The sequence below is a fragment of the Neodiprion fabricii genome, chromosome 4 (assembly GCF_021155785.1).
Source record: "Neodiprion fabricii isolate iyNeoFabr1 chromosome 4, iyNeoFabr1.1, whole genome shotgun sequence".
In the NCBI taxonomy this organism is placed as follows: Eukaryota; Metazoa; Arthropoda; class Insecta; order Hymenoptera; family Diprionidae; genus Neodiprion; species Neodiprion fabricii.
Genome location: NC_060242.1, coordinates 5,084,399 through 5,110,366, shown reverse-complemented (window position 1 = coordinate 5,110,366; position 25,968 = coordinate 5,084,399). Strand labels below are relative to the sequence as shown.

The 25,968-nt window shown below is 38.6% G+C and overlaps 1 protein-coding gene across 3 annotated transcripts in view; it reads left to right on the top strand.

The window, feature by feature from the left end:
• The window catches only part of LOC124180549 (putative polypeptide N-acetylgalactosaminyltransferase 9), a 191,805-nt gene extending 166,325 nt beyond the window's left edge, over positions 1-25,480 (top strand). For 2 of the 3 annotated variants that reach the window (XM_046566189.1, XM_046566190.1), the window contains 8 exons: positions 3,557-3,726; positions 10,469-10,782; positions 11,457-11,655; positions 12,094-12,263; positions 12,939-13,067; positions 15,770-15,880; positions 22,923-23,051; positions 23,186-25,480. In XM_046566189.1, coding sequence (XP_046422145.1) covers positions 3,557-3,726; positions 10,469-10,782; positions 11,457-11,655; positions 12,094-12,263; positions 12,939-13,067; positions 15,770-15,880; positions 22,923-23,051; positions 23,186-23,326 — 1,363 coding nt within the window. In that variant the 3' untranslated portion in view covers positions 23,327-25,480. Of the gene's footprint in view, positions 1-3,556; positions 3,727-10,468; positions 10,783-11,456; positions 11,656-12,093; positions 12,264-12,938; positions 13,068-15,769; positions 15,881-18,032; positions 18,138-22,922; positions 23,052-23,185 lie in introns of all 3 variants that reach the window. The other variant, XM_046566191.1, reaches the window with a different exon arrangement.
• Positions 25,481-25,968: the final 488 nt, after the last annotated feature.

Sequence of the window (25,968 nt, the reverse complement as noted above, 5' to 3'; positions counted from 1 at the left end):
CTGAAACTTACGAAATACATACACCCAGAAATGTCATAATTAACGTCTATAAAATACGCTTTCGTCGATGCGTTCGTGAAATGGAAATTTCGATACTGCCAACACCTCTTCATCCCCTCGAAATGACGGCTCGAGGTTTCATACCTAGCGGACGAAGGGAGATATAATCCGGCGCATCTCCCGTAGGGAGTTGGGATTCGGCTTGGCGGGTTATCGCGGCACGCACGGACATAAAAACCGGCATAACTCTCTCCCCCCCCCCTCTCTCTCACTCCCCCCCTCCCTCTCTTGACCGGGGCGAAAGGATCGGGAGTTTCTGGTGCTTCCATGGGGCCGGGAACACCGAAGTGAGAACCACTCCGTCACGGGGATGTGTGTGTGTTGCTGGTTTCACGCCGCCCCCGAAAACCGTCCGCCACGACGCCGTCCACTATCTCAATCCTTTATGAGCCCCTCAGGAGCCCCGCGATATATATCACCGGTTAATTGAATTTATGGGATTATTTTTGAGCAGAAGGCACAAGCTTCCGGCCACCACCCTTGAAAAGAACGAATCTCTCTCTCTCTCTCTCTCTCTCTCTCTCTCTATGTATATATATATATATATATACGTGCCTAGCAAACGGGGAAGAAATATTTCGGTCGGCTTATCTACCCCGGATGCTGCTGCTTCAACTCTGCTGAAACTTTCCGCTGCCGCAAATTAATTCGCACGAGGTAGGTGGTGTGCTATAGTGACGAGATCATCGCGCGTTTTCTAACTCTCTGTATTACTACCCTCCGATTTTCGCTACACACACTGAGAAAAGTTTCATTTTTTACAGTAATTGGAAAAATTCGGTAAAACAGGTATCGTTAAAAAAACTGTTTGAATATTTTTGGAATTACGAAAAACGAGGTACGCCTAACCATTTTGCGCTATCGTCGATCCTTTTCTGGTTATTGCAACGCAAAATCAGTTTGTGAGGTTTACTCTACTTTTTCAGCTAAACAAGGCTTTAACGTTAATTTATCGTTGCACGGGCATTAAATTTTTGCAACAATTGCAAGAAAATATAGCAAGAGTGATCGTAATGAGAAAGAATAGTAACGGTTAATAGACTTTCCGGTAACAGATAGAAAACTAATTTTCATTTTTTACCTTGAACTATATTTTCCGATTGTGGTAAAAAATGAAAATAGTTAAGGACTGAGCGGTAACCGGAAATAAAAATTTCTCTCAGTGCAGTTTCAGCACTTTTTCCACAGAGCGTGAAAAAATAACCGCGTGTTACTTTTCATTTGAACGATCTTTTTGCCAGTCATTTTTGCAATCTCGAAACAATTTCGATTTCATTGTATATACCGATGTTTCCTGTTGCAAAAGTAAAGAGAAATCTTTTCCGTCTCATACGGTATTCGTTATCTGCAAAAATCTCTGATCCATGTAAAACCGTTTAATAATCGGATGGAGATTTTCACTGTTCTGGAATTTTATCAGACGATGAGAAAAAAAAATTTAATATTTGAACGACATTTCGTCATCCGGGCCCTTGTCCTCCCCTTTTTTCACCCCCTCGCTCCGACATATTCGGCGTCGTTTTCTTCCGCGTTTATTGCCTCTCGCGCCCACCGATGCGAGGATTGAGAATGGAGGAGAGAGGAGGAGGAGGGGCTGTCAATTTGCCGGGAGAATACCATCGGTGAAAACGGCATTAAATATAAAAAGGAAAGAGGGACTTGGGCGAGGTACTCGAGGGCCGCGAAGAGAACGCTTCAATCATTTCCGGTCGATTGACGCCTCGCGACTTCAATCCATATAAATTTCTCATTCCCGCAACAATAGCTGCGGACTTTCAACCGAAACGGTTGGTTATTAAAAATTCACCAAAGATTTTTCCGACCTTATTCGCACGTCCTCGGATAGATTCTTGCGTACGCGCCTCGGTTTTCGCTCAATTCTTCGCCGTCTCCTCGACCCTCGTTAGCTGAAACCCCCAGCTGCGTAGCCGGTATTCGGAAGATAAGGTTTTCTTATTTGACGGATGAAGAGCACCCCCGCCACCTAATCCCTGCAGTATCCTATTTTATCGACTTATTGTTAACGAGATCGGTACACGAGTCGAATCGCTTCTTTCAGTGACATTGCTTTTTCAGAGGAAACTAAACATCGGCAGGGCGAAACGATACGGTTTTTAAACTTGTTTCAAAAGTCTGAAGGGATCGTGATTTTATATTGGAAAGTAACTGCTGAGGTTTTAACATTTACATATTCTGTCGCTTCCAATTCGTACGCGACATAAGTATAATTGATTTTTTTTTTCACTTATAATACAGGCATACCGATAACGAGAAACCGATTGTATGTAAAAAAAAGAATTGAATGAAGCACATTCGATACCCAGGATCAAGGTTGCGAGGAAATTTGAAAAATTGTTTCCATTCTTTTCATCTGTTCCCATCCCATAAAAATTGATGGAAGGTTTTCCTTGATAATATATATAATAACAGGTGTTTTTAAAAAAATCTAAAAAAGGTATCTAAAGCAGCTATCACTTTTTTATGTTTTTTTTTTTTTTTTTGTGAATCTGATTCCGGTTGAGTCAGTTTTGCCAGATAACAAATGAACTTGGGTTAAGTGCACTCAAACAGAATCACGGTGTTGCGTGAAGATAACGTTTTATTGAGTTACCGAGCCGTTATACGTACTACTCGGTACGTTAAAGGTACGACAAAAATGAACGATAAAACAAAAAAAAAAAAAAAACGGAAAAACAAAATACAAGGTTACACCCGACGATGTAATGATACGAGTATACGGCAGTCAACTGCTGATGTGCTGAAAATAGAACGCTTTAATCGATTCGTACCAACTGCGTTAAATGTTTTTTATTTTCGATAATATCAGTGGCTGTGCATCGCGACTGAAAAAAGTCACATCATATCCGGATTTCACATGCAATTGTGAACAAAAACTACCAAATTCATTTTCGCTTTGTGCAAAAGCAAAGAATTGGCATGAAAAATAAGAAATTACGACCACGGTTTCGTATTTTTTTTTTTTTTTTTGTACATTGTCATTATTTCCGCATAAAAACAAAATGTACTTTTACGTTTTTCTTCATAATTAGATGCAGAATCCGGCTGATACGTCATTTTTTACGTTGCGATGCACAGCCATCTGATATTAGCCAAAATGGAATACATTTAATTAAAGCAGTCGTTAAGGACTGACTGAAGCATCCCCTTAACGCGAATTAGGATGTTGCAGCGCCATTTTTCTTACCATAGTTTACTAAAACGTTGTCATTTTATCCATGATTATATTGCTATAGATAAACAGAAAAAAAAAATAACTGCGGTACGATCTTTTTGAAATTTACCGTTAACGATTTCAATATTCATTATCCGTCCGTATAACCCAAAAATATACAATATTTTGGCAACCGTACAAAGGTTGAAAACACGGCGTGTTAATTACGTCTGGAAATTTTTGAAATCCAATATTGAAAACCTTTTCAACGATTTCAACATCCAGCCGTGCCAATACCAATGTTCAATGTCTCTTCTTTTCCAGGTGCAAAGAACCGGGAAGATACAGAACCGATCTTCCGCCAACGGCAGTGGTGATTTGCTTCCACAACGAGGCTTGGTCCGTACTTTTGAGGACCGTCCATTCCGTCCTTGATCGTTCACCGCCTCCGTTACTCCAGGAAATTATCCTCGTCGACGACTACTCGGACATGCGTAAGTAATGAAGTGCAGAAGGATCGTTATGCCATTCGGAATGTCTTTCCATCCGTCTCTTTGCGGACTCGCCGCCTTGCGCCTTGTATTATTCACGGCATTATTCAACATGGACCAAACTCGACGTTGCCAGATGATATTGGCAGACGCTAATTCGAAACCCGTTACCTGTCACCTGGTGTTCCGTTTGCCCGTGGTCACAGACCTTCTCGACAGTGATCGATGCCACACGTTAGTCGGAGGACGATCGCTTCGAATTGGTACTCTATGGACTTGAATCGGTGAAACTCATCGATTCGTAGTTATAATTACGCACGCACGATAACAATTTAACGACTTTCTAGGGATTGTTCACTGACTTCCAGCGTGTAAGGTAGACGCATCGGTTTTGGTCGCCTTGGTACCGTGTCTGGTCAAATCCATGGCGGGTAATAAAAATTACCGCAAATAACACAGCACAGTTTTTCGGCCCTGAGCGATGTGACATTTTATTTTCGGATAATTTGGCGGTTGAAAGCTGCACTGACATTCATTGCTACCATAGATTTTTGGTAGCAGAAACGATTGAAATCCTTGAATTTAAATAAGCGATATATGTGGCTGCAATAAATATGGATGTCAAGTTTTTTTTTCAATTTGACGGGTTACAGATCCTGCCGCGACTCTTTTTTGGTTTGCTCACTTCTTTTTTTTTTTTTTTTTTTTATACATACTTTTATGATCGTCGGTAAACTCAGCTTCTTCTTACCCTATAATAACAAGTCACGTTCGATAAATATTTACAAATCGCCTAATCGCTGTACGTTCAGAGATTTTCAATCTAAAATTTAAAGCCGGAAATCATCGAACTGCAAATGGTATACAGGGGGAAAATTAAATCGCTGATATTTACATCTTATCGCCGTATATTTTCCACCTGATTCGTGATTTTTCCTATTCCGTCCATAATCATAATTCTTTTCCGTGAAATTTACTGTCCCAATTGCACTGTTTATATTTCTACCAGTGAGAAAAAAAAAATTCCGTTCTCGTATAGCTGCTAGAAAATCATGGTGAAATTGTTGTTTTTCCAATAAGGTCTTCATAAAAATTGTTGAATTTACGACGAAATTTCTTACAAGTAACAATTCAGTATGGTTATCGCACTTATAACATTAAATCTGTTTGTTTAGTTCATTAAATAAGGTTTTACCGTCAATTTATTATCGCTACAGTTGTAATACAATACGATACAGTATAGTAGGAGTGATTATTATAAAAATTAGACTTTCCGTTTACGCCTGAAAAACGAATTTTCACATTTTATACATATTTCGATCACATCAAAATACGTACACAGCCCAAAATTCTGTGTTAAACTAATCCAAACAAGAAAAAAAAATAAAAATTTCTCCCAGTCCGACCGGGTGAAAAAAAGTACGACTGATAATGGGCGTGAAATCTATTGCGTATAACGGTGAATTGCACGTTACGATATAATTGCTTGCACACGTCGAGCTCGACGTGCAGAGTGCACATTGTGGGTTGGGTTTTTTTTTTCTCTCTTTTTTTTGTGCGCATGTTTGCGTGTTTCACCGAGAAGATGAACCGCAGTTCGGGTTTTCACGGGTAAACGAAAAACGACCAGATTCAACCCCCTTTCCAACATTTGAATTACCATACATAGCACTCGTCCAACCCTCACCAAATAATACGTAAAATGCGGTTACAAGCGGCTGTTCCGCACGATATCGAGCGGAAACGTTCGGTGAATCGGGCTTGCATTGGGGACAAAAAAAAGAAATATACAATAATAGTAATAATAATAACAACAACAACAACAGCAGAAGGAAAAAAAGAAACAACTATAAAAATCCCACTCGTGGTAGTAATTATAAACGACTATCTACATTTCGCTGTCCCTTTTTTTTTTCTTCCTTTGGCTCCTTCTGTTGTTTTATTTTCTCCCCATTTCCATTTTCCTTTTTTTTTTTATCTCTACACTTTTTGCAATCGATCTCCGATCGGTGGAATCATTTCGAACGAATCACTGCTGCTAACACAATTTATTATAACACTTGACGCGAACATTTGTCGGGATTGTTTTATGCCCACAGTACGCGCGTGCGTACGTGTGTGCGTTTTTTTTCTTCTTAATTTTTGAGCGATGTAGTACAGGCTTTTTTGATCGGTATGTAAAGTTGAAAGAAAAGAAAAGAAAAGAAAAGAAAATGAAAAAACACATGGCAACTCTTAGGTACGTACGTAGAATACAAGTGAGAAAAGGCGAACGTGACGTTGAAGAGAAGAAAAAAAAGAGATAAGGCAAATAGTAAAGAACTCGAAAAGCTCGCGTTAAGCGTTGAGCTTTGCGGGTTGGGTTTGAAAAATAATGAGTAAAGTAGATGGGGTCATATATTTCCTTAAAAGCTTGAGATAAGCCAAACGACTCTGCTGAAGTGAATCACGTATAAACATACTGACCTGCAAGCTTCCCATACTAACGAATAAAAACTCTGACCTATAATGTACGTGTATAACATACGCGTGCATACATGCATGCACAAGCAACGGCACAACGCGTGCCGAAGCTGATTATTTCATCACCCTCTCAAGCGGATAATTTTCCATCGGTTGAGCATGTGCGCTACACGTGTGTATATATTTATATATACTTCGTACTCGAGCTCGGGCGTTTATCAAAATTGGTAGATACGTATATACGTAGTATAATGCACACGTGAGTAAAGTTGCGAAACTGAGAGAAATCAACGCCGCGGAAATAAATTTTTATGTTTAGAGACACTGAGAGAAATTTTTAGTTCCGGTTACCGCTCGGTCCCTAACTATTTTCATTTTTTACCCGCAATCGAAAAATACAGTTCTAGGTAGAAAATCCAAATTAGTTTTCTAGCTGTTACCGGAAAGTCTGGTATCTGTTGCTAATTCTTTCTCATTACGATCACTGTTGCTATATTTTCTTGCAACTGTTGCGAAAATTTAATGCTCGTGCAAGAATAAATTGACGTTAAAGCCTCGTTTAACTAAAAAAAGTAGAGTAAACCGAACAAATTGATTTTCCGTTGCAATTACCAAAAAAGGATTGCGACGATATCGCAAAATGGTTACGCGTAAATCGTTTTGGGTAATTCGAACAATATTCAAACAGTTTTTTTAACGATACCTGTTTTAATCAATTTTTCTAGTTACTGTAACAAATGAAATTTTTCTCAGTGTAGAGAAAGGAAAGTGCGTATTAAGGTTTTATAAGTATACATGTATAGCCTAAAGTATGAAGAGGATTTTCTTTAATCCACGTTCCTTGTAACCACAAATCTCCCAATTGCTACAATTCTCTTTTCGCAATGTGTTACAGAACCGATTATTCTCCGATTAGATTATCATTTATTCATCGACGCGAGAAATCTGACCTTTGCTTACTTTTTTCTAAATTTTCACTCTCGAAGATACTTTTTTTTTTTTTTTTTAACAAATACTCAAAACATATTTATCGTTCGTATCGTATGAAAAATTTATGGTGTTTAGTTAAGAAAAAAAAAAAAAAAAATTGAGCAACATTTTCTTGGTAACGAATTTTACAACGTTATCTAAAACGCGGTCAGTGTACTTTTCGCGTATAATCGAAGCTCAGGTAGCTTCGAAAATCCTGATACCGAGGTGTGTACAAAAATTTTTTCTAAACTTAATTTCTTCGGAGGCGGTGCGGCGGGAAATAAGTTTAAACCCTCGGAGGATTGCGGGATGTGGTGTAAAACGGAGGTAAGGCACCTCGATCCTTCCTATTTTCTTGATGTGTTGCACGCCGAGGAAATTAGCCGTAATGAACATGCAAACGTTTAATCCCCGTGCAACCACTCGCGCAATCCTCCATTCCAGACTTTGCGAAACGGATGCGATTTATCTGCGGCTTAGTCGCCGTATTTATTATGGATTTCTCAGAATGACTGCCGCCGAGTCTGCGGTCTAACAAGGAAAAAGATTTCCCTACTGAACGGATCCGTGCCGTCGTTTCTTATTAAGTAACCACCACTCCGATTGTCCATGTCGACAACAAAGAGTGTTGGGAAGCCGGTTAAAACAAAGACCGTGACATCCATTTTCAGCCACGGGAAAGTCTGGTTTAAACTATATTTTTCTTCTCTTTTTTTATAACTTTAAACATTTTTTATTCAGCGTAAAACTTCTACGAGGATGAGACAATCCAGTGTACCCGAAGAGTACGAGTAGGGTAATCGTTGATTCTGATTTCACTGCACTGCATGAAATTCTGCCACGGTATGTGTTTTTAAACATTTATATCAAAGAATGCAAGAATTAGCTCAATTTTAAAATCAACTCGGGTTCTATACCTACTGATACAGTGAATACCTTCAGTTTTCGCACTTTCAAAATCGGATATCTAAAAACCGTGACTCAAGCCGCGCAAAAACCTTTGAACGAAAAAGATTTCATCTTGTCAAAGCAAGTTGGAAAAGCTGTTTTTCCCTTCGCAGTATATTTTGTGTCATTGGTTTCGTTTCTTTCTATTTTTCGAACATTCCGCCGAATCGTCTTCATCGCGCTCCGTTCTCGCGATCTTCGACGAACCGTGCCATGATTGTTCAATCTGAGATCTGCATAGACAAGGCCGCGACCCTCATCGACTCTTCGGCTCATAGAAGTCGACCGAACCCAGCGAAGAAGTAATCCCGCTTTACCGGCAGCGTTATTCGAATTTACGAGCTTCCAGCGTAATAATCGTACCGAATCAGGGACACCACGTGGCAATTAGCAGCGAGTCTGGGCGCCGATCCATTCTCTCGAAGGAAAATTTTCTGCCCGTGACCGTCAAAGCCTTCGCTAAGCCCGCGGCTCAGCCTCGGGCTTAACCGACTGTGACCAGTTGAAAGGGACTCTAATTCACCGATTTAAATTACCTTACCCCTTTTCCGATACTTGACTCTCCCAAGTTTCAGTACATTTAAGAGGATGTTGCAGTCAGTCCTTACCGACTGAGTAAAATGTCACTTTCTTTTTTATTTTTTATCTTTTATTTCATTATCACCAAAGCCTGCGTATCCACTGATAGAGAAATATCGCAGTATTCAATGCCGAACAAGATCATCGAAGATACTTTATTGTTTTACGCGTAACGAAGGCCAGAAAATGTATTCCTATAATTGAATCACCAATTGATTGTAGAAATATATTTCCTCGAATTATTCTCGCGTGATGCAAAAAAATTTTCGAATATCATTCTCAGGCAGGATTGCGTTGATTGCGACATTTTTACACGAGTACTGCGTAGGCTTTGATATTGGTAAAGAAGAGTGAATACTTGCTCTGTTGGTAAAGACGGATTGTAGTATCCTCTTAAGGATCACTCTCCACGCTCCGTCAATTAATAAGAATAAAACTTGCATTGCGAAGTGAAAGACGATATTATCAATAACTGTATAAAGCAATCACGTAACAATTTGAAGATTTGAAGGAAAAAAGAAAAATTTCAACAAAACTGCAGTAACACAGGATTGTTTATTTTATTTATTTTTTTTCTTTCAATTTTCTTTTTTCGTCATTCACAATGCAACCAAAGTAAATTTACATGTCAAAGAATTTGAAAAAAAAAGAAATAATTGTAGTTCTTATTTGTGGGAAAAAAAAGACACTTCTCATTAAAACGATCGTCAAATACGGAATACTGCAATGAAATGGAGCGGAAAAAAATCGACAAGGCGAAATTCTTGCTCATATTCGTGCCGCCGTTCGCGGGCGGTGCCTCGCTATTTTTGCAGCCAGCGGTTGAAAAACCGATACTTACATTTTCATGGAATTAAAGGACGAAACTTGAGACGTGCACTCGAGAGTCAGCAGGGATAGGAAAAGCGGAGCAGCTGCTATTGTTCGGTTTAAACGAAACTCCGCTGCACTGCAGAATGCCGCGAAGCAGACTCTGAGCAAATATTGGAATTAAGTGTATCCGGTCGTATAATTTCTACTTGGTTGGTACCTTCCGTATAATTAAATACGCGAAAATATGACAAGGTTGGAGTTGGTAACGTTTTCATTCGATTGCACGGTTCTCTGCGTTTCAGAGAATTGTATAATCATGAAATTACAGCATGGTGATAATTTTCAATTCTTCCAAACTCGTAAGGTGGGATCAACTTGAATGGTTGTGCAAAATGACAAGCGGCTTAGAGCTTCGTAAACATTGAGGAATAATATTTTGGTGAAATGTTTCATTCAAATGACTCAAAAACTGCCGAAACGATTCAGCCGAAAACTTAATAAGTTCTTATAAAAATCTGTCGATTCGTTCTTCAGATACCGTTGTACAAAAACTTGATCAGAACACCAAGACACCTGTCTGAAAATAATCTAAAGCGATTCTCTACAGTCTAGATCACTCGAAAATGTCGAAATTTAGTAAAACATTTCATTTCAGTTGTTACATGTTTACCTTAAACAAAGAGAAGGAGGAAGTTTAAAATAATGGGTGGACGATTGCGATGAGTCAAAAAAATTGCCAACACCAACCAAATCGCAGTCACGTGAGAAATTTATTTTATTCAATGAACGAAAGTGAAATTTTTTTCAAACATCGATGTCAATGATTAAATTAACGACCAACGTTTACAAGTTGCAGGCGCAGTAAGTGAAATTGTCATTTGGCCGCGATTTAATCGGTGCAACTGATTCTTCTCTACCGACAACAAGGACCTTGTTCAGTTCTCAACTCTATTCCAATCCCCGTTTTTAGCTCACCTGAAGCGGCAGCTCGAGGACTACATGATGAATTACCCGAAGGTGAGGATCATCAGGGCTCCTAAGAGGGAGGGACTGATCAGGGCGCGTCTCCTCGGCGCCGCGGCTGCGAAAGCTCCGGTCCTCACATACCTCGACAGTCATTGCGAGTGCACCGAAGGGTGGCTGGAGCCTCTCCTCGACCGAATCGCGAGGGACTCGACGACGGTCGTTTGTCCCGTCATCGACGTCATCGATGACTCGACGCTCGAGTACCACTGGCGAGATTCGGGGGGCGTCAACGTCGGTGGTTTTGACTGGAACCTCCAGGTACGTCATCTCCTTCTCCTTCCACTTCCACTTGTTCTTCTTCTTCTTCTTCATCTCCTTCTTCACTTTCCTCTTCATCTTCCTTTTCATGTTCAGCTCCGTTTTCGTTATCTTCCTCATCTCCACCTTCATCTGCACGTTCATCTTTATCTTCATCTTCATCATCTTGTTCTTCTTCGCTTCTTTTTCTTCTTCATATTCCTCATCTTCTTCATTACTTTCTTCTTCATCTTCATCTTCATCTCCACCTTGATCTTTGTATTCATCGTCATCTCCCATTTCTTCATCATCTTCTTAGTCTTTGTCTTCGCCTTCTTCGACATCTGCTTCTTCGCTTATTTTTCTTCGTCACCTTCCTCATCTCCACCTTCGTCTCTCCCTTCGTCTTCTTCTTCGCTTCTTTATCTTCTTCATATTCCTCATCTTTTTCTTAATTTTCTTCACCTTCTTAATCTTATTCTTTATTTTCCTCGTCCTCTTCATCTTCATCTCCACCTTAATCTGCGTGTTCGTCCTTCTATTCGCCTTCCTTTCCATCTCCTTCTTCTTCTTTTTCGTATTCATCATCTCGTACGGGTATATCCTACAGCAAAATCTGCTGAATCCGGACACCACTGCGAACATTTCAAACTTGAAAAGTAACGGTGCTGATCTGGCTGACGTTACTTTTACAGTTCAATTGGCACGCCGTGCCTGAACGAGAAAAGAAGAAACACCAGAACTCAGCAGAGCCGGTCTGGTCACCGACGATGGCAGGGGGGCTCTTTTCGATCGACCGTGCCTTCTTTGAAAGACTCGGAACTTACGACAGCGGCTTCGATATATGGGGTGGTGAGAACCTCGAGCTGTCTTTCAAGACTTGGATGTGCGGAGGTGAGAATTTTATTCGTTGTCATTACAAACGCGGTAGCAAATATAACACTGCGCGGTAAAAATAAATTTCTACAACTTGTGTCTGGAAACGGTGCACATATTTTATTTTCTTTTCTTTTTTTTTTCTACCTTTCTTTGAGAGTTTTTTTCTCTCTCGTGCTGGAATACAGCCTGTTTGAAAAGAAATGAAAGATCTTGGAAATGAAAAGTGTTGAAATGAGAAGAAGGTTAAATTCCTTTTTTGCCTCATTCTGCAACCTGCGATCGTTGATAACTGTTCGCCACGCGGATTTTAAGGAATACGCCAAGGACGAGGGATGAAAGTGTAATACCTGAGACGAATATCCTGACTTGTGACAATTTTGCCAAATACACCGCAGGTCGATACATTTCACTTGGTAACTTCGTTTCAACCGCGTTTTCCGTATCGGTTTTAAGGTACCCTTGAGATCGTGCCGTGTTCCCACGTCGGGCACATATTCAGAAAACGATCCCCTTACAAATGGAGAAGCGGAGTAAACGTTCTGAAACGCAACAGCATCCGCCTTAGCGAAGTCTGGCTCGACGAGTACGCAAAGTATTACTACCAGAGGATTGGACAGGACAAAGTAAGGACGATTTTAAAACCCATAAGTTTAAGTAACGCAGTAAAATTCGTTTCTTATTCATCCTCTGCATCCGACGTCCATATACGTAAAGCTCCCGTTGCCTCGCGAAAAATAAAGTTTCCACAAAAATGAAACTTGGTAACAATAATAGAAACAGTTAAAAAATTGCTGCTGGATTTCTAGACCGAATCTTCGTTCTCGTTCCTTGTAAAGTATTTAACGAAAACCTTGGCGAACTGTTTCGTACGCCAAATTCCTCGAGATTAGAAGTTGAATATATAATGCGGTGAAGAAGTTTTATCTCTATATATATCTACTAAAACTATAAACTTCGCGTTTACTACGTTTTACAATTTCAAATGGAAACTACTTGCTCGGGTCTAGAAAGAGGAAATTGTTTCTTTTTTTTTTTATTCTCCCTTTGTTTCAGGATTAATGTACGGGAGTCAAACAAACATTTGTATAACATTGTTAAAATTGCCGTAGCAAATGTGTGTCAAGATACTGAAATTGAACGATTGTTGTTTCGGATTGTGGGTTTTTGTTTATCCCCCCCTTCCCCCCCTCTTTAATTGCGAGTCGATAAAACACGTGACGGCGATACACTTTTCTTTCAGCCACGCGTTTGTCGAACCTTTGACACAAATTTCATACGACAATTATTTTCATTCGCAGGGAAACTACGGGGACGTGTCGGACCGCAAAGCGTTGCGGAAGAAATTGAACTGCAAACCGTTCAAGTGGTACCTCGACAATATATATCCGGAATTGTTCATTCCGGGTGAAGCTGTCGCTTCTGGCGAGGTGAGTGTTGCTCCAGGTGATGAAGGATATTCGAACATTTCCCTTCAGGATCACCATTGCCGTCCGATCCAGAGAGGCCGCAGCTCTAAATCCACGTTTTTAATGCTACCGTCAGTTTGTTCGCGTTACATTCTCCTTATCCTTTTCCCGAGAGAAAAAAAGAAAAAAAAAAAGTAAAAATAACAGAAAAACAGGAAGAAGGAAAACACCGAGGCTTTTATTCGAAACCTACAACGAACGCGGAATTCGGACGCTCTGTTTCGAAGGAGACGAGAGAACTCTTCTACTCGAAGCCGCGGAATGGGGTTGCGGCATCATCACGGCCCATTAGTGCCAGAGCGTTTCTATCTCGGGATCGAAACAATACCTCTGATTGCATCACAATGTCGGGTATCATACATAGGATGATTGTGCAGAGAGAGCGAAGGGGAATGCAAACCGTCTACGTCGAGTAGCGCGCTCTGCATAACTTCCGGATCCATTGACGAGCATCAATTCCCGTCATTCCTCCGGCTTATGGATTAACCGATCATGCATCCTCTCTGCGTATCCTATCCCGCCAATCCGAGTGATTCGATTTACGATGCGGTTGTAATGACATTTGTCGAGAGGAAAGTGAAAAGTACCTGAAACAAAAATAAAAACGAAAAAAAAAACAAAAAATATTTTGTATATACGAAGTCAACACGTATCAGGATAGTCGGAATTCTATAGTTTTGTTATATTTACAGTCGAAAATGATACGAGATGGATTTTCCTGGTTTTTGAAAATCCAACATTTCACAGCGTTCATAATTTTTGAACCTCGATCTCCGCTCTCGTCTTTTCATTTTTATTTTATTTTCGTCATTTTCTTCTTGTTTTGTTTTTTTTTTTTTTCTCTCTTTCTCGGAACAATCAAAATCCGCCACCGCCCGCACTTAAACAACCCTTCTCAAATACCGTTCCTGTCACAGATAAAAGCTGTGATTTTAAAATCTGGGGTAAAGTTTCGACTCGGAAGAAACAATGAACGTTGGATGAACGGGGGATGAGCCGTCGTGTGGGATTCGGCGTTTGCCGGGTTTTATAACGTTATACATATATAGCTGTATATATACACAAGGCATTGCCACGTGGGGGTGTATGCGAAATAACAATTTCGCAATTCCCGCAACTCGCCTAGCGGCAACAGCAGCAGGAGGCGAAAGCTCTAACCGCGGCGGTATGACGTCGCGTCTTTTATTTCCCGTTATACCTACTTTGTCACTTTTTTTTCTCTCTCTCTCTCTATTTTTTTTTTCCTTTCTCTTTTTCACATTCCACCCGTTTCCATCCCTCATTTCCTTTTGTACACTTTTCCGTACCTCAAGTTCCACCCCGTTCCTTTTGCCTTTTATATTTCCAGCATTTCCTCTTGCTATCCTTTTCTTCTTTTTGTCTTTGTTATCGTTTGCTTGCTTTTCCCTCTTCTTTTTCGTCGTCTCGAATATTTTTGCAACCTGGAGAAACGGGCATAAAATACAAGAGTATCCGTACAAAACGTACTCGTATATACGATATATTACAAAAATCGGCGACGGGGGAGGGGGTGGAGAATTCTCGAGGGAATTTATAGCCGCGGGATACGTACGTACGTACGTACCTCTTGTAGTCCTGTACGAACGCACTCGGCCAGCTAGTTTCGGGAAGTCTGCGCCGCACTTCTGGTCCAGAACCGGTTGCGGAAACTGTAACACCGGCAGATGTGCAGGTGGAAAGCTCCAAGTGCCGTGAATAATTCCAGGACGAATTGCACCGGAAGTAATTTCTATCTCTGCCTCGGCTATACGTGCAACAATTTTCCTTCCCTCCCACCCCCCCCCCCCCCCCCCCCCCCCCCCCGACACACACGCAAACGCGCACACAAACACACGAATACACCCGCGCAAGGTTCATTTCGAACAAATTCTCACCCTCGTGCCGCATAAATATTTTTACTTCACGGTTTCCGGAGAAACGCGAAAAAAAGGAGAAAAATTATTCTGCGGAATGTTGTTTTTTTTTTTTCATAAGATACTTCTCTCTTTTTCCTTTTCTACACCCTTCGCTCCTCTTTTTCCGTCCGACCCTTCCAATTCATGCAAACGTTTAACGAAACATCAATTTTCCATACGCCGAATCGTTATTTTTGTATTCTCATCAAAGCCTCGGTGATTGTTTCGTTTTTTTATTTTATTTTTTTTTTTTTTTCATTTTTTCCTCTCCGAAGGTTAATCAGTTCGTAAATTTTTGCGTTAAACAGATCGCAAGAATTTCAACCCATTCGATATAAAATTCGTAACACCTCACAGTCATTTTCCACGTGATTTTGAACAGTTTGAAAATATTTCAGTGACATACCTGTAAGCTGAATTCACTCCAGAATTCAAGCTCGTTGAAAATCTTTCGTTCTTGTACTTGATTCTTTGAATCTTAGTCTTTTCAGAACAGATGCCGACGGAAGGCGAGAGCTGAATCAAAGATCGGAATTACAAGCTTGTATTACTTTTTTCCTCGATGCAATTTTAATGAATAATTTCTTTCAGGGATTGTATTTTACCTGATTATATACGTGTATACTAGTTTTTCTCAAAGCAGCAGATGCCACATCGATTCTACATACACGCATATATATATATATATATACTTGTTAAAATTAACAAAATTTTACGAAATAAAATCTACAACAACTAACAACCTAGGTTCGAAATCTCGGAGAGGGTGCTTCGACCTGCTTAGATTCACCGGCCCGAAAAGGAGACCTTCACAAACCGGCTGGACTCTACCCTTGTCATCGGCAGGGCGGAAATCAGGTAGAATTCCCGTTGAATCACGTAGAAAATCGCCTGAAGGTTGCAAAATCGTACTCGTTCAGCATGGAAATTTTTTTTTTGCTTGGCCAATTTTTTCCTCACGCGCTATCCGTATTTCGTTCACTTCGTTACTTTGAGTAATCGAATAACAAAAAAAATTTATCCCCTCAATTGGAATTCATTTCCCTCGTAAGCAGAGAAAAATTTCATACCCTTTTTATAACGCGGTAATTCTTGTCGAAGTTACAAAAGTTATAACAATAATTTTTCCCTCTCACGACAGTCGCAAAAATCTTTCAACTACAGCATAATTTTTTTTTTAATACTTTTCTGCTCCAATTTTTTTTTTTTTTTTTGATTTTTAACCATCGTCCGTTCGGTAGTTATCTTACGTTTTGTCTCGAAAGTCTCGTTTTAAATTCACCCGGTAGCGATTTATATCCGAATAATTGAACGTTATCGCCGACGATATTTTACCGGCAATAACAAACGGGGATTGAGATTTATATCTATCTTCGTAGTTAATGTAATTGGATGCACGAGCTATTCGGCTACCGTTGTTATATATAACGCGGTATGCAACCCTCACTCCCCTGAGGATAATCTCCTCTAGCTATTGATTCCTACCGTAGTAAAACTCGTTTAATACTGAGCGGGGTGAGCCGGAAGCGATGGTTATTGTTCCATCAGCCTGCGGGATAACAAAACACGAATTTCCATTCCGTTTCTTTTATTTACCATGCCGTAGAAGTTATATCACAGCCGCACGAAATCCGGTTTAATTTCCTCGTTACCACCGATGCACGGACTGCAGATTTCGATAAAGCTCACGTTCCTCGTACTCCTCCATACTGTTTCGATTCAACGTGTTACCCTTTGTTTGCCTATCTCCGTCACGAGACTAAATTCGATTTGTTTTCTCCCGGTGGAAATAGAGAGCGAACGGCGAGATGGGGAAAATTTTTTTTCTCTTTTTCTTTTTTTTTTCTCTTTTTACATCAAACTACGCCGGCCGTTCGTTCAATGAATATATAATATTATCTTCGATGAAAAACAAATTCTGTAGTAAGTACAGGTATAGCATATGTATATCCTCTTTTTAAATTTTCCTCTCAAACTCGTCGGTAAATTTTTTCTAAACACGGCATATTTTTCCACCCAACCCAAATCCCTTACGATTACGTCGAGTGTTTTTTTTTTTTTTTTTTTTAATCTTATTCTTTCATTTATTATTGCAAATAAGTTTTTTTCCAACCAATTCTTAACACCGAAGCTTGCAAGCTTACACATTGCTGCCCATCGGACATCATTTTCGTCGTGTATTGTGTATGTATGCGTACTTTTGTTTGTGTCAGTTATTTTTCTATTTTCGTTGGTAAATTTTACATGTTGTTGCGTTGCGGTTTTTCGTTTTTTTTTATTTTATATTGGCTGCTTTCTAACGTATGTTACATAATTTATTGTATTTTTAAACTCTGTATATACAGGGTCGTTAAATTTGAGTTAAAGGCCTCTTTTCTCAAAAGCGGTGAAATTATTAATTTTAGTAATGAAAACAACAACAACAACAATAATAATAATAATAATAGTAATAATAAAACTCGAGAAAAGCAAAATCTATCAATATTTCGACAAGAGACATATTCTCATGCTGAATAATCTATTAGCGTGTCATATTGAATTTATTCCGAAGGTACGCCGAACAGATATTAAAATATAATCTCTCGTAATCGGTACAACGATCTTAACATATTTCTAGGTATGCTTGGAAGCGAAAGCAGAAGCTGCGACAGAGTTTTGGATGGATGTGAAAAATTCAAGTCTGTACGAGTTTGCGCGCGCTTTAATTTGTTATTAATAAAATAAGTTCATTGTTTTTGATCTTTATTGCTTGTTTTTTTTTTTTTTTTTTTTTTTTTGTAACAGGTTTATTTTTTTTTTTTGATTATCTTGAATCTAAAGGTCGGCTGCCGCTGTACAAGCGCGATACGAGGCGAAGGAGAAATCTTTGGATCCGGAAATTTTTATTTTTTTTTTCCTTCTCTTTATTAAACCTCCCCTGTTAATGCGAATACGACCCAGCGAAAGACGAATTCGTCAAGCATAGAAAGGGAAAGATTTTCATTCGATACTCTTCTTCGTTTGAATTCAGATAAGACAGCGCTCTAGCGCGGTGTGTATAGACTCGCCAGGGAAACCCGAGGACCTGCACCAGCCTGTCGGCCTCTGGCCGTGTCACGGACAGGGTGGCAATCAGGTAAAATCCAGGATAAAGCCGATTTCGAAGAAGTAATATTGAAAAAAAAACAAAACCACAATATCGTGCCACTGAGAAAAATTTCGTGAAAATTCACATCATCGTTTCGATAACGATTGAGATGTTGTTGAAATTACTAAAAAATGTGGTTCTGGTAACTGTTTACGATGTAATTTCAATCTCTTCAAATCGCGGTAGTAAATCCTTTTTTTCAGTTTGCAACTTAACTTTTTCAGTCATAGTCGGATGCTCAAGTGTCTCAAATCAAAAATTTCCATGTTCTAAGCTTTATCACAGTTTATTTACAGCTTCGAATGATCTTCGTTAGTTCGTACGACTATTTGAATATGGAAAAATGTTAATTTTCGGTCAGAATTGTCGAATTTTGATAGTTTATTTAGATTTTATTTCCCCCATCTTGGATGTAGAAATTATGAAATTTTGATCGTAGATTCGTGATCGTTTCATTTGGCGAAAAGTGAAAATGATCGACAATTTTTTTTTTTTTTTTTTTGAAGTTAACACAAGACGAAATTTTTCTCGGTAATGCGTATTTTGTTGAAACCGGACCCGCAACGGGCGAGCAAATTAATTGGTGTCAGGTGCTAATCTTTGAATGTAAAACTAATTTGTGTACTTACGTTCATATTTTACTTTTTCATCGTGCTCAAACACACTGGATACAATCATTATTTATAGAATAATATCGATCGGGGCGAATGGTTCTATTATAACAACCCATTAAACTTCTTCTAAAAGTCTACTGGTGCAGGTACTCATCGATTTCAAATAAACCTACTTATAAACGTGCAAAATTGGTTACAGGTTTAAAAAAATATTTAACAACTGTACGTTTTAGGTGTTTGATTATGTACGTGTGTGTATACGTATATATAGATATGTATGGTGTAATGATTCCGGTGGTGTTATTTCCGTTTTTTTACGATTGTTTTAATTTCATTCTTATACACTGAGAAAAATTTCATTTGTTACAGTAACGAGAAAAATTCAGTAAAACTGGTGTCGTTCAAAAAACTGTTTGAATATTGTTGGAATTACGAAAAACGAGCTACGCCTAACCATTTTGCGCTATCGTCGACCCTTTTTTGGTTATTGAAACACAAAATCAGTTTCTGAGGTTTACTCTACTTTTTTAGTTAAACAAGGCTTTAACGTCAATTTATTCTTGCACGAGCAGTAAATTTTCGCAACAGTTGCAAGAAAATATAGCAACAGCGATCGTAGTGAGAAAGAATAGCAACGGATAATAGAATTTCCGGTAACAGCAAGAAAACTAATTTTCATTTTCTACCTAGAACTATATTTTTCGATTGTGGTAAAGAATGAAAATAGTTAAAGACTGAGCGGTAACCGGAACTAAAAATTTCTCTCAGTGTACTCATAATTATGGAAAACTGCGTGTAAATTTGTAATCTCTTGTAATAAGGAAAACGAAACGATAATTGAGTAAGGAAAATCAATTAGTACCGTTTGCGGTTGAAGAATTTCACCCCTGTGACTACAGAATTAATTTTCTTTCCCTTCCGTTGGGAAAATTTCTCTCCGAAAACGCCGCGTGTTCGTGTAATTAGAAAACCCAGCTGAGGGTTGACGGTAATTATTGATTAATTTAATTGCCCATCGAACACGTAGCTCCCACTTCTCATGCATATTACGCGCAACTATAATAACACGTGTCACGCTTGATTTACATTTTTAATCGAAATTCTATACCCGAGTATAAAATATATATTATATATGCATACGTATAAATAATTCAAACGTAGCTTCGCGATCTCTCCACATTCATTCGCTTGAATTCCGGATCAAAATATCATTCTACTTGTACCTTATCGCTGACTGAACTTCCCCTGACCTCCACCTTTCGACAATGACCAATGAAATGCAATATTCACTGACATTAATTAATTTTTTATACTGATCCAACGCGCCGTCCTTGCTATTGATTTTACGACAAACGTGTAGCTTAATTCGCGTTGAAACGTGTCTATGCAGCGTCGAATTAAACTCGTCTAATTATATATATATAATTAGACGAGTTTAATGTATATATATAGGTATACACGTTGCAGTTGGAAGTTTTTTTTTTTTTCTTTTTTTGCTTTTCTACTATTTTTCATCAATTTTTGAAACGCGAAGTTATTCTTGTTCAATTGACGGAAATCTTTCGCCTCGGGAAATTGTCGTTTATACTTTGTGAACGATTGAGCCGTATTCGGTTCAATCGAATATTAGGAAAATTATTGACAAAAAATATTTGTTCAAATCCTGATTATTTTCATCCCATGCACGTATTGAAAGTAACAACGATCCGCATGCGACTATATAAACAACGTGAATTTTGTAAAAACCCTAAAGCATGTTTGTTGCCATGTGTAGAAAGCCTGCATGCTGCTTTTTTGTAAATTTTTAATATTTTATACTACACTGTATATAATAACTACTTAATAGTTATTTTTCGTCCTCATGAAAGGAGAAGGTGAGACAACCAAAGACGCGACTGCGGTGATTTCAAGGTTAATAATTACCTACGGTTCAATTATTTCATTACAATTGCTGATTTTTTTGATTTTTGTTTTTCAACGGTATCGAATTCAAATCCTGCTGCAAGTAAAAGTAAATACACTTATAATGGAGAATATATCTCTGCCTTAAGATACACAAAATTTGTCTGCTAATTGAACCACTTATTTAATTATCGATCTGAAAAATGGATATCATTTCAGAGTTGTCTTTTTTAGTTTCTTTTTTTTTTTTTTCTCTCTCTCTTTTGTCATAATTCATGCGAGATTTCGCACAGAATATTTGACCAGGAAAATTCGTTGATGCAAATTCACGTTTAATTTGGGATGGCGATTTTTTGCGATTTTCCTAAAACCGTTTTAACGACGAAATAACGTCACGGTGCAAGCACTACACGTTGCGGTAATCGTAGAGTGAGTGCTGATCATTTCCCCGGGGTGGGACGTGGACGTGGACGTGGCTCGTTTGAAGTACACGTGCACACAATTGTCATCATACGTGAATGTATGTATACGGGTCGCAATTGTCAGGATCAACGCAATTTCGAGGACCACTGCACTCAATTATTGATGCCCGCTGCTCATTAACCGTTTGGCTTCGACGCCTGCGGTTTTACGGACGAGTGTCACACATGGACAATGGTCGCCGACCATAATCATTTCGTAAATTATACGACCGCGCGTGTTTAGAGTCACCGAATCGCCGTTGAGAACGATTTTTGTTTTTGACAAAAATTATCCTTCTTACATCAGGGCGAATAATTATTACTTTAAACGTTGAAATCACCGTCGTCGTCGTTTTAGGAATGTGTATAACATATCGGCAGGATCGTTAATTATCTGTCGTTAACGATGCCAGGGCCGAGATTTCGATTTTTTTTTTTTTTTTTTGTTTTTTGCCTCTCTTTTTTTCTTGACAATTTTTATATCTCACAATCAGCGAGTTCTGAGACGAATAAATCTCGCGAGATTCTCACCTCCGGCTCTTAAGGTTTGAGAAAAACACTGTGATCAATGTTTTCAACTTTTAATAAATTGATTTTCGTATTTGAATTTTTATCCTATCCTGTTATAGCGGTAAATAAATAACCCAAGCGGTTTTCTGTATCGGATAGTTTTATATTTCCAACCACGGAATCCGTTTAACCGAAAACACGTTTTTCTCGCAATAAACTGTTTTTTTTTTCTCATGCATTTCTCAACTTTTATTTAAACTCATTTTTCTGAAAAGTTTCAGGAATAGGTTCATTGTGAGAGCCAGAATTGATTTCAAAAAGCTTACAATTTCTTCAGTTCATGAGCGAATTATTTTTATTTCATTTACACTTCCGGCAAAATATCGTTTATCTTATCTACATTTCTATATAGAACGATATTCCGCTTCGGATAAAAATGTCAGATTTGAGATGAAAGTTTAGAAACGTCGGAAGAATAAAAAAAATTTCGACAGTAAGAAATTCATGATATAATCTAGCCTAAAACGGATACTGAGAAAGATCTCATTTTCATACATCAAAAACACCTTGGACCGTATTTTTTATTTTTTATTTATTTTTTTTCGCCATAACGGTACGATTAAAGTTTGAGTGTAAAAATCAATCTATTTAAGGTTGACGAATTGATCCATATATTTTTTGTAAATCCAAGAAACAAATGCTAGAAGTATAAAACGTGGAGGATTACAAGATATCAAAATTGTAGAAAATTCGAAATTTTCGTCCCGGATCGTTTGCAAGGGGCGGGGTTGAAGTTCCGAATTTGAAAAGTTCCGAAAGCGGCCAATTCCGAATTTTTTGGTGGCAAAGCTTAAAAGTAAAGAAGTCGAACTTTGACGAAACTTTGATTTAGTAAAATTTCACCACTTTAATCTTTCTGGTAATTCACATTTTCGCTACTTATGATTTTTTACACCCACTCGTTGATTAAACTACGCCTTGTGAGTATATTTAAATTTTTAGAACTTCACTCCACGGTAACTTGAACCATCGGAATCTTGGATTTCGGAACTTCGAGCCGTCGGGTTTCCGACAATTCGAAACATTGTTGTATCGTCAGACTGATTTCCTCACTTCAATTTTCGCCAGCAAATAATTCATAAACAGGCTCTTTCCGAACCTTTGAAATTCGGAACGTCAACCCCGCCTCGTTTACAGCTAAATTAATGGATCCATGAGCCATACGTACAACGGTAGAAATCTGAAGTCGTTCTAACGCGAAAAAAAACAAACTTTCTAATCCTTAGTACTGGATGCTGAGCAAAACCGGCGAAATTCGGAGGGACGAATCATGCCTCGATTACAGCGGGACGGACGTGATTCTCTACCCGTGTCACGGCAGCAAGGGAAATCAGCAGTGGATATACGACGCTCAGGTACGATAAAGACGGAACATTGTCCCTCCTCTCCAAGACGAAAGGTTCAAAGAGAAACGGGATATCCGCGATCGCGTTACATTGCAACGTTTCTAAATTAAAAAAAAAAAAAAAAAAAAAAAAACAAATTCCAGACGAAGCAGATCAGGCACGGAAGCAGCGACAAATGCCTAGCGATCACCGAAAGCAAGCAGCGGCTCCTTATGGAGGAATGCTCGATGTCGGCACCGAGGCAGAGATGGTCCTTCGAAAATTACGACCCTTCGAAGCTGTGATACCGGCCCGTTTCCGAATACCAGCTGAGCCGCCTTCAGCCGCAGCTTCGGCATCGTTCCGAGGGCTTTTGGATCGGTGGGCAGCGATATTCCGTTGCGAGGACGCGATTCGGATGATAGGCGACGACCGAGCTACCCTTCACTGCCTGCCTCTTCCGCAAGGACGATTCGTTCGTTCGCAATGGTGAAAAACCCCGGTGAAACGATGATTTTACCACGTCGAAGAATGAGGACGGAGTCGAGGATTGATCAGCCGCTATGACGGATCCGATTTTCCGATCATACTCGCGCTTCATCTTTCGCTCTCTCCCTATCTTTATCTTTCTCTCTCCCTTTCTTACTCTAGAACCTATCTGTGTGTATGTAAATATAAGATGTAATACGGTATAAAATATTACCCGGCGAGATCAAAGCTCGAATGAAGATCAGTGTACGCGTAAAGCTGTTTGAAGATTTTTCAATCTTTCAAAGCGGATATGGTGTACATACATGTATAGTTGTACCGTATCGTTATACCATCGAAAGTCTGGATCTCGTCCTTTTTTTAACGAGACACATTATATGTAATGTACCAATGCGTCCTTGCTCTGTCGATATTTCGATTCAAAGCCGATCTGAGAGGAGAGAAGAAACGTTTTTTTTTTCTTTTTTTTTTTTTTTTGCGTATAAATTGTTGATTTACGTTACGATAACACGAATTATACATATGAGAATGGAGAAATATCAGGCCTTGATACGCGAAGCGAAAGAAAAACGAGGAGTGAGAAAATTAATTGCACGGCAACGATCCCTCGGGAGAAATTGAGACGATTTCTTTTCCTTCTTTTTATATTATTTTTTTATTTGTTTTTTTATCTTCCGAAAGCAATAATTATAATGATAATCAAAACGGTACGCAATTAGGAAAAAAAAAAAAAAAATTTCCGGCAACGAACATGAAACGAAGCTCTTACGCAGAGTCGAAAACTAAGCTTATTGATACGATTTGTGATCAACTATTTCCATCGTCAGCTATTCGTTAAGTGTAATATCGAAATTGGCTGAAAAACGATTTTCACCAACGCACCGCGTACCTGCGTAATAAATGCAATATATTCGTTATCGATCCTTTCGCAGCTTCGAACGGTATAATTTTCAGGCTAATTCACAATACGTGTATAAAGTATAAAATCGAATTCCCGCGTGTTGAAACACCCTGTCTGCGTCTTCCAATATTACTGCATTCCGCGAGCTCAACTATTGCTATATTTACATGTATACAGACATATATATATATATATTCAGTATATACACGCAGACTGTTGTGAGGCTGCCACGCGTTAATTAAATCGTCCGTATATAATATCGATCGTTTTTATTATGCACATATATGCATATCAGCGAATCTCTAAGGTATCAAAACGCGTGTCCCGTCTGTGCTTACGAGCTCATTCTTTCGTCTGTGTAGTTTTTGCTGGGGATCCTTGTTTGAAAGATCGGTTAAACATAGGAGACGAAAAACAGCCTCTGATAAAGAAAGACGAAAAATTCTTTGTACCGTAACCGACGCGCGTACGAATTTAAATACATATCTGTAATGAATGCGAGAATGAGCAAATCGTATTGTCATATTCTCAAAAAGAAATTTGCCTCTCATTGATAACGGAGAGCTATATAAGGCGAAGCGATGAAATGAGATAAAAGATAAAAATTTATACAAATAAAAAATACAATTACTCTGTTGAAAATGCGGTTTACGTATCTATGTTTCATATCATGACGAAGTGATCGTCACCACTCGCTGCTGTTATATCGTTGTGCAAATCTTTACCAATCATTCTGTATAATAAGGCTAAGTATCTCGATCGCAGAGACAAATATGGCTGTAACGTGTCGTTGTGCAAAAAGTTCAATGTACCATATCAGAATGTATATTCGTATATGTAGGCTTCGAAATTATCTCGTATCGCACTGTATTCAATTTCAGTTCTTCTTCTTCTTCTTCTTCTTCTTCTCCTTCTTCTCCGTTAATCTCCGTTCAAGTTTTCGTTATTATTGCATTTTTTTTTTTTTTTGTTTTTTCGAGTTGAGAAACTTTTGCATTCCAGGGAGAGAAGACGAGAAATTATGAATATTGCAATATTGCATTTATATATAACTGGAAATATAAGAAATTGATGACGACATGAAACAAAAGAATATAAACTGGTGTGTAAAAGAAGATTCCATTGGACAGTTCAATTCAGATTATAATGAAAATGTGAAAAGTGAAATTTTGCGTAATTTATCCACGCTCGCGTGGATTGATCTTTTTCTTGGCGTAAATCAGAAAAACTGTCGCAAAAAAAAAAAAAAACCACAAGAAAAAAGTGATAAAATATACATTCCAGGTTTATAAGTTTTTTGTACATTGTAATTGTAAGATATATATATATATACGCATATGCCTAATTAATTCTACCATTTAAATCATAGACAAATTACGATAAAATTCTAATAATAGTGTTATATTATATATAGGCATATTCGAGTAATAGAGATTATACGATTATAATTCGATGAGTGGAACCCGAAGCGATTAACGAGTAACGATCGATCGCTTTGTATCTGCTGACGTTGAAACGGTTCCGGTTCAACGGGATAAAAAGAGAGCATAAAATAAG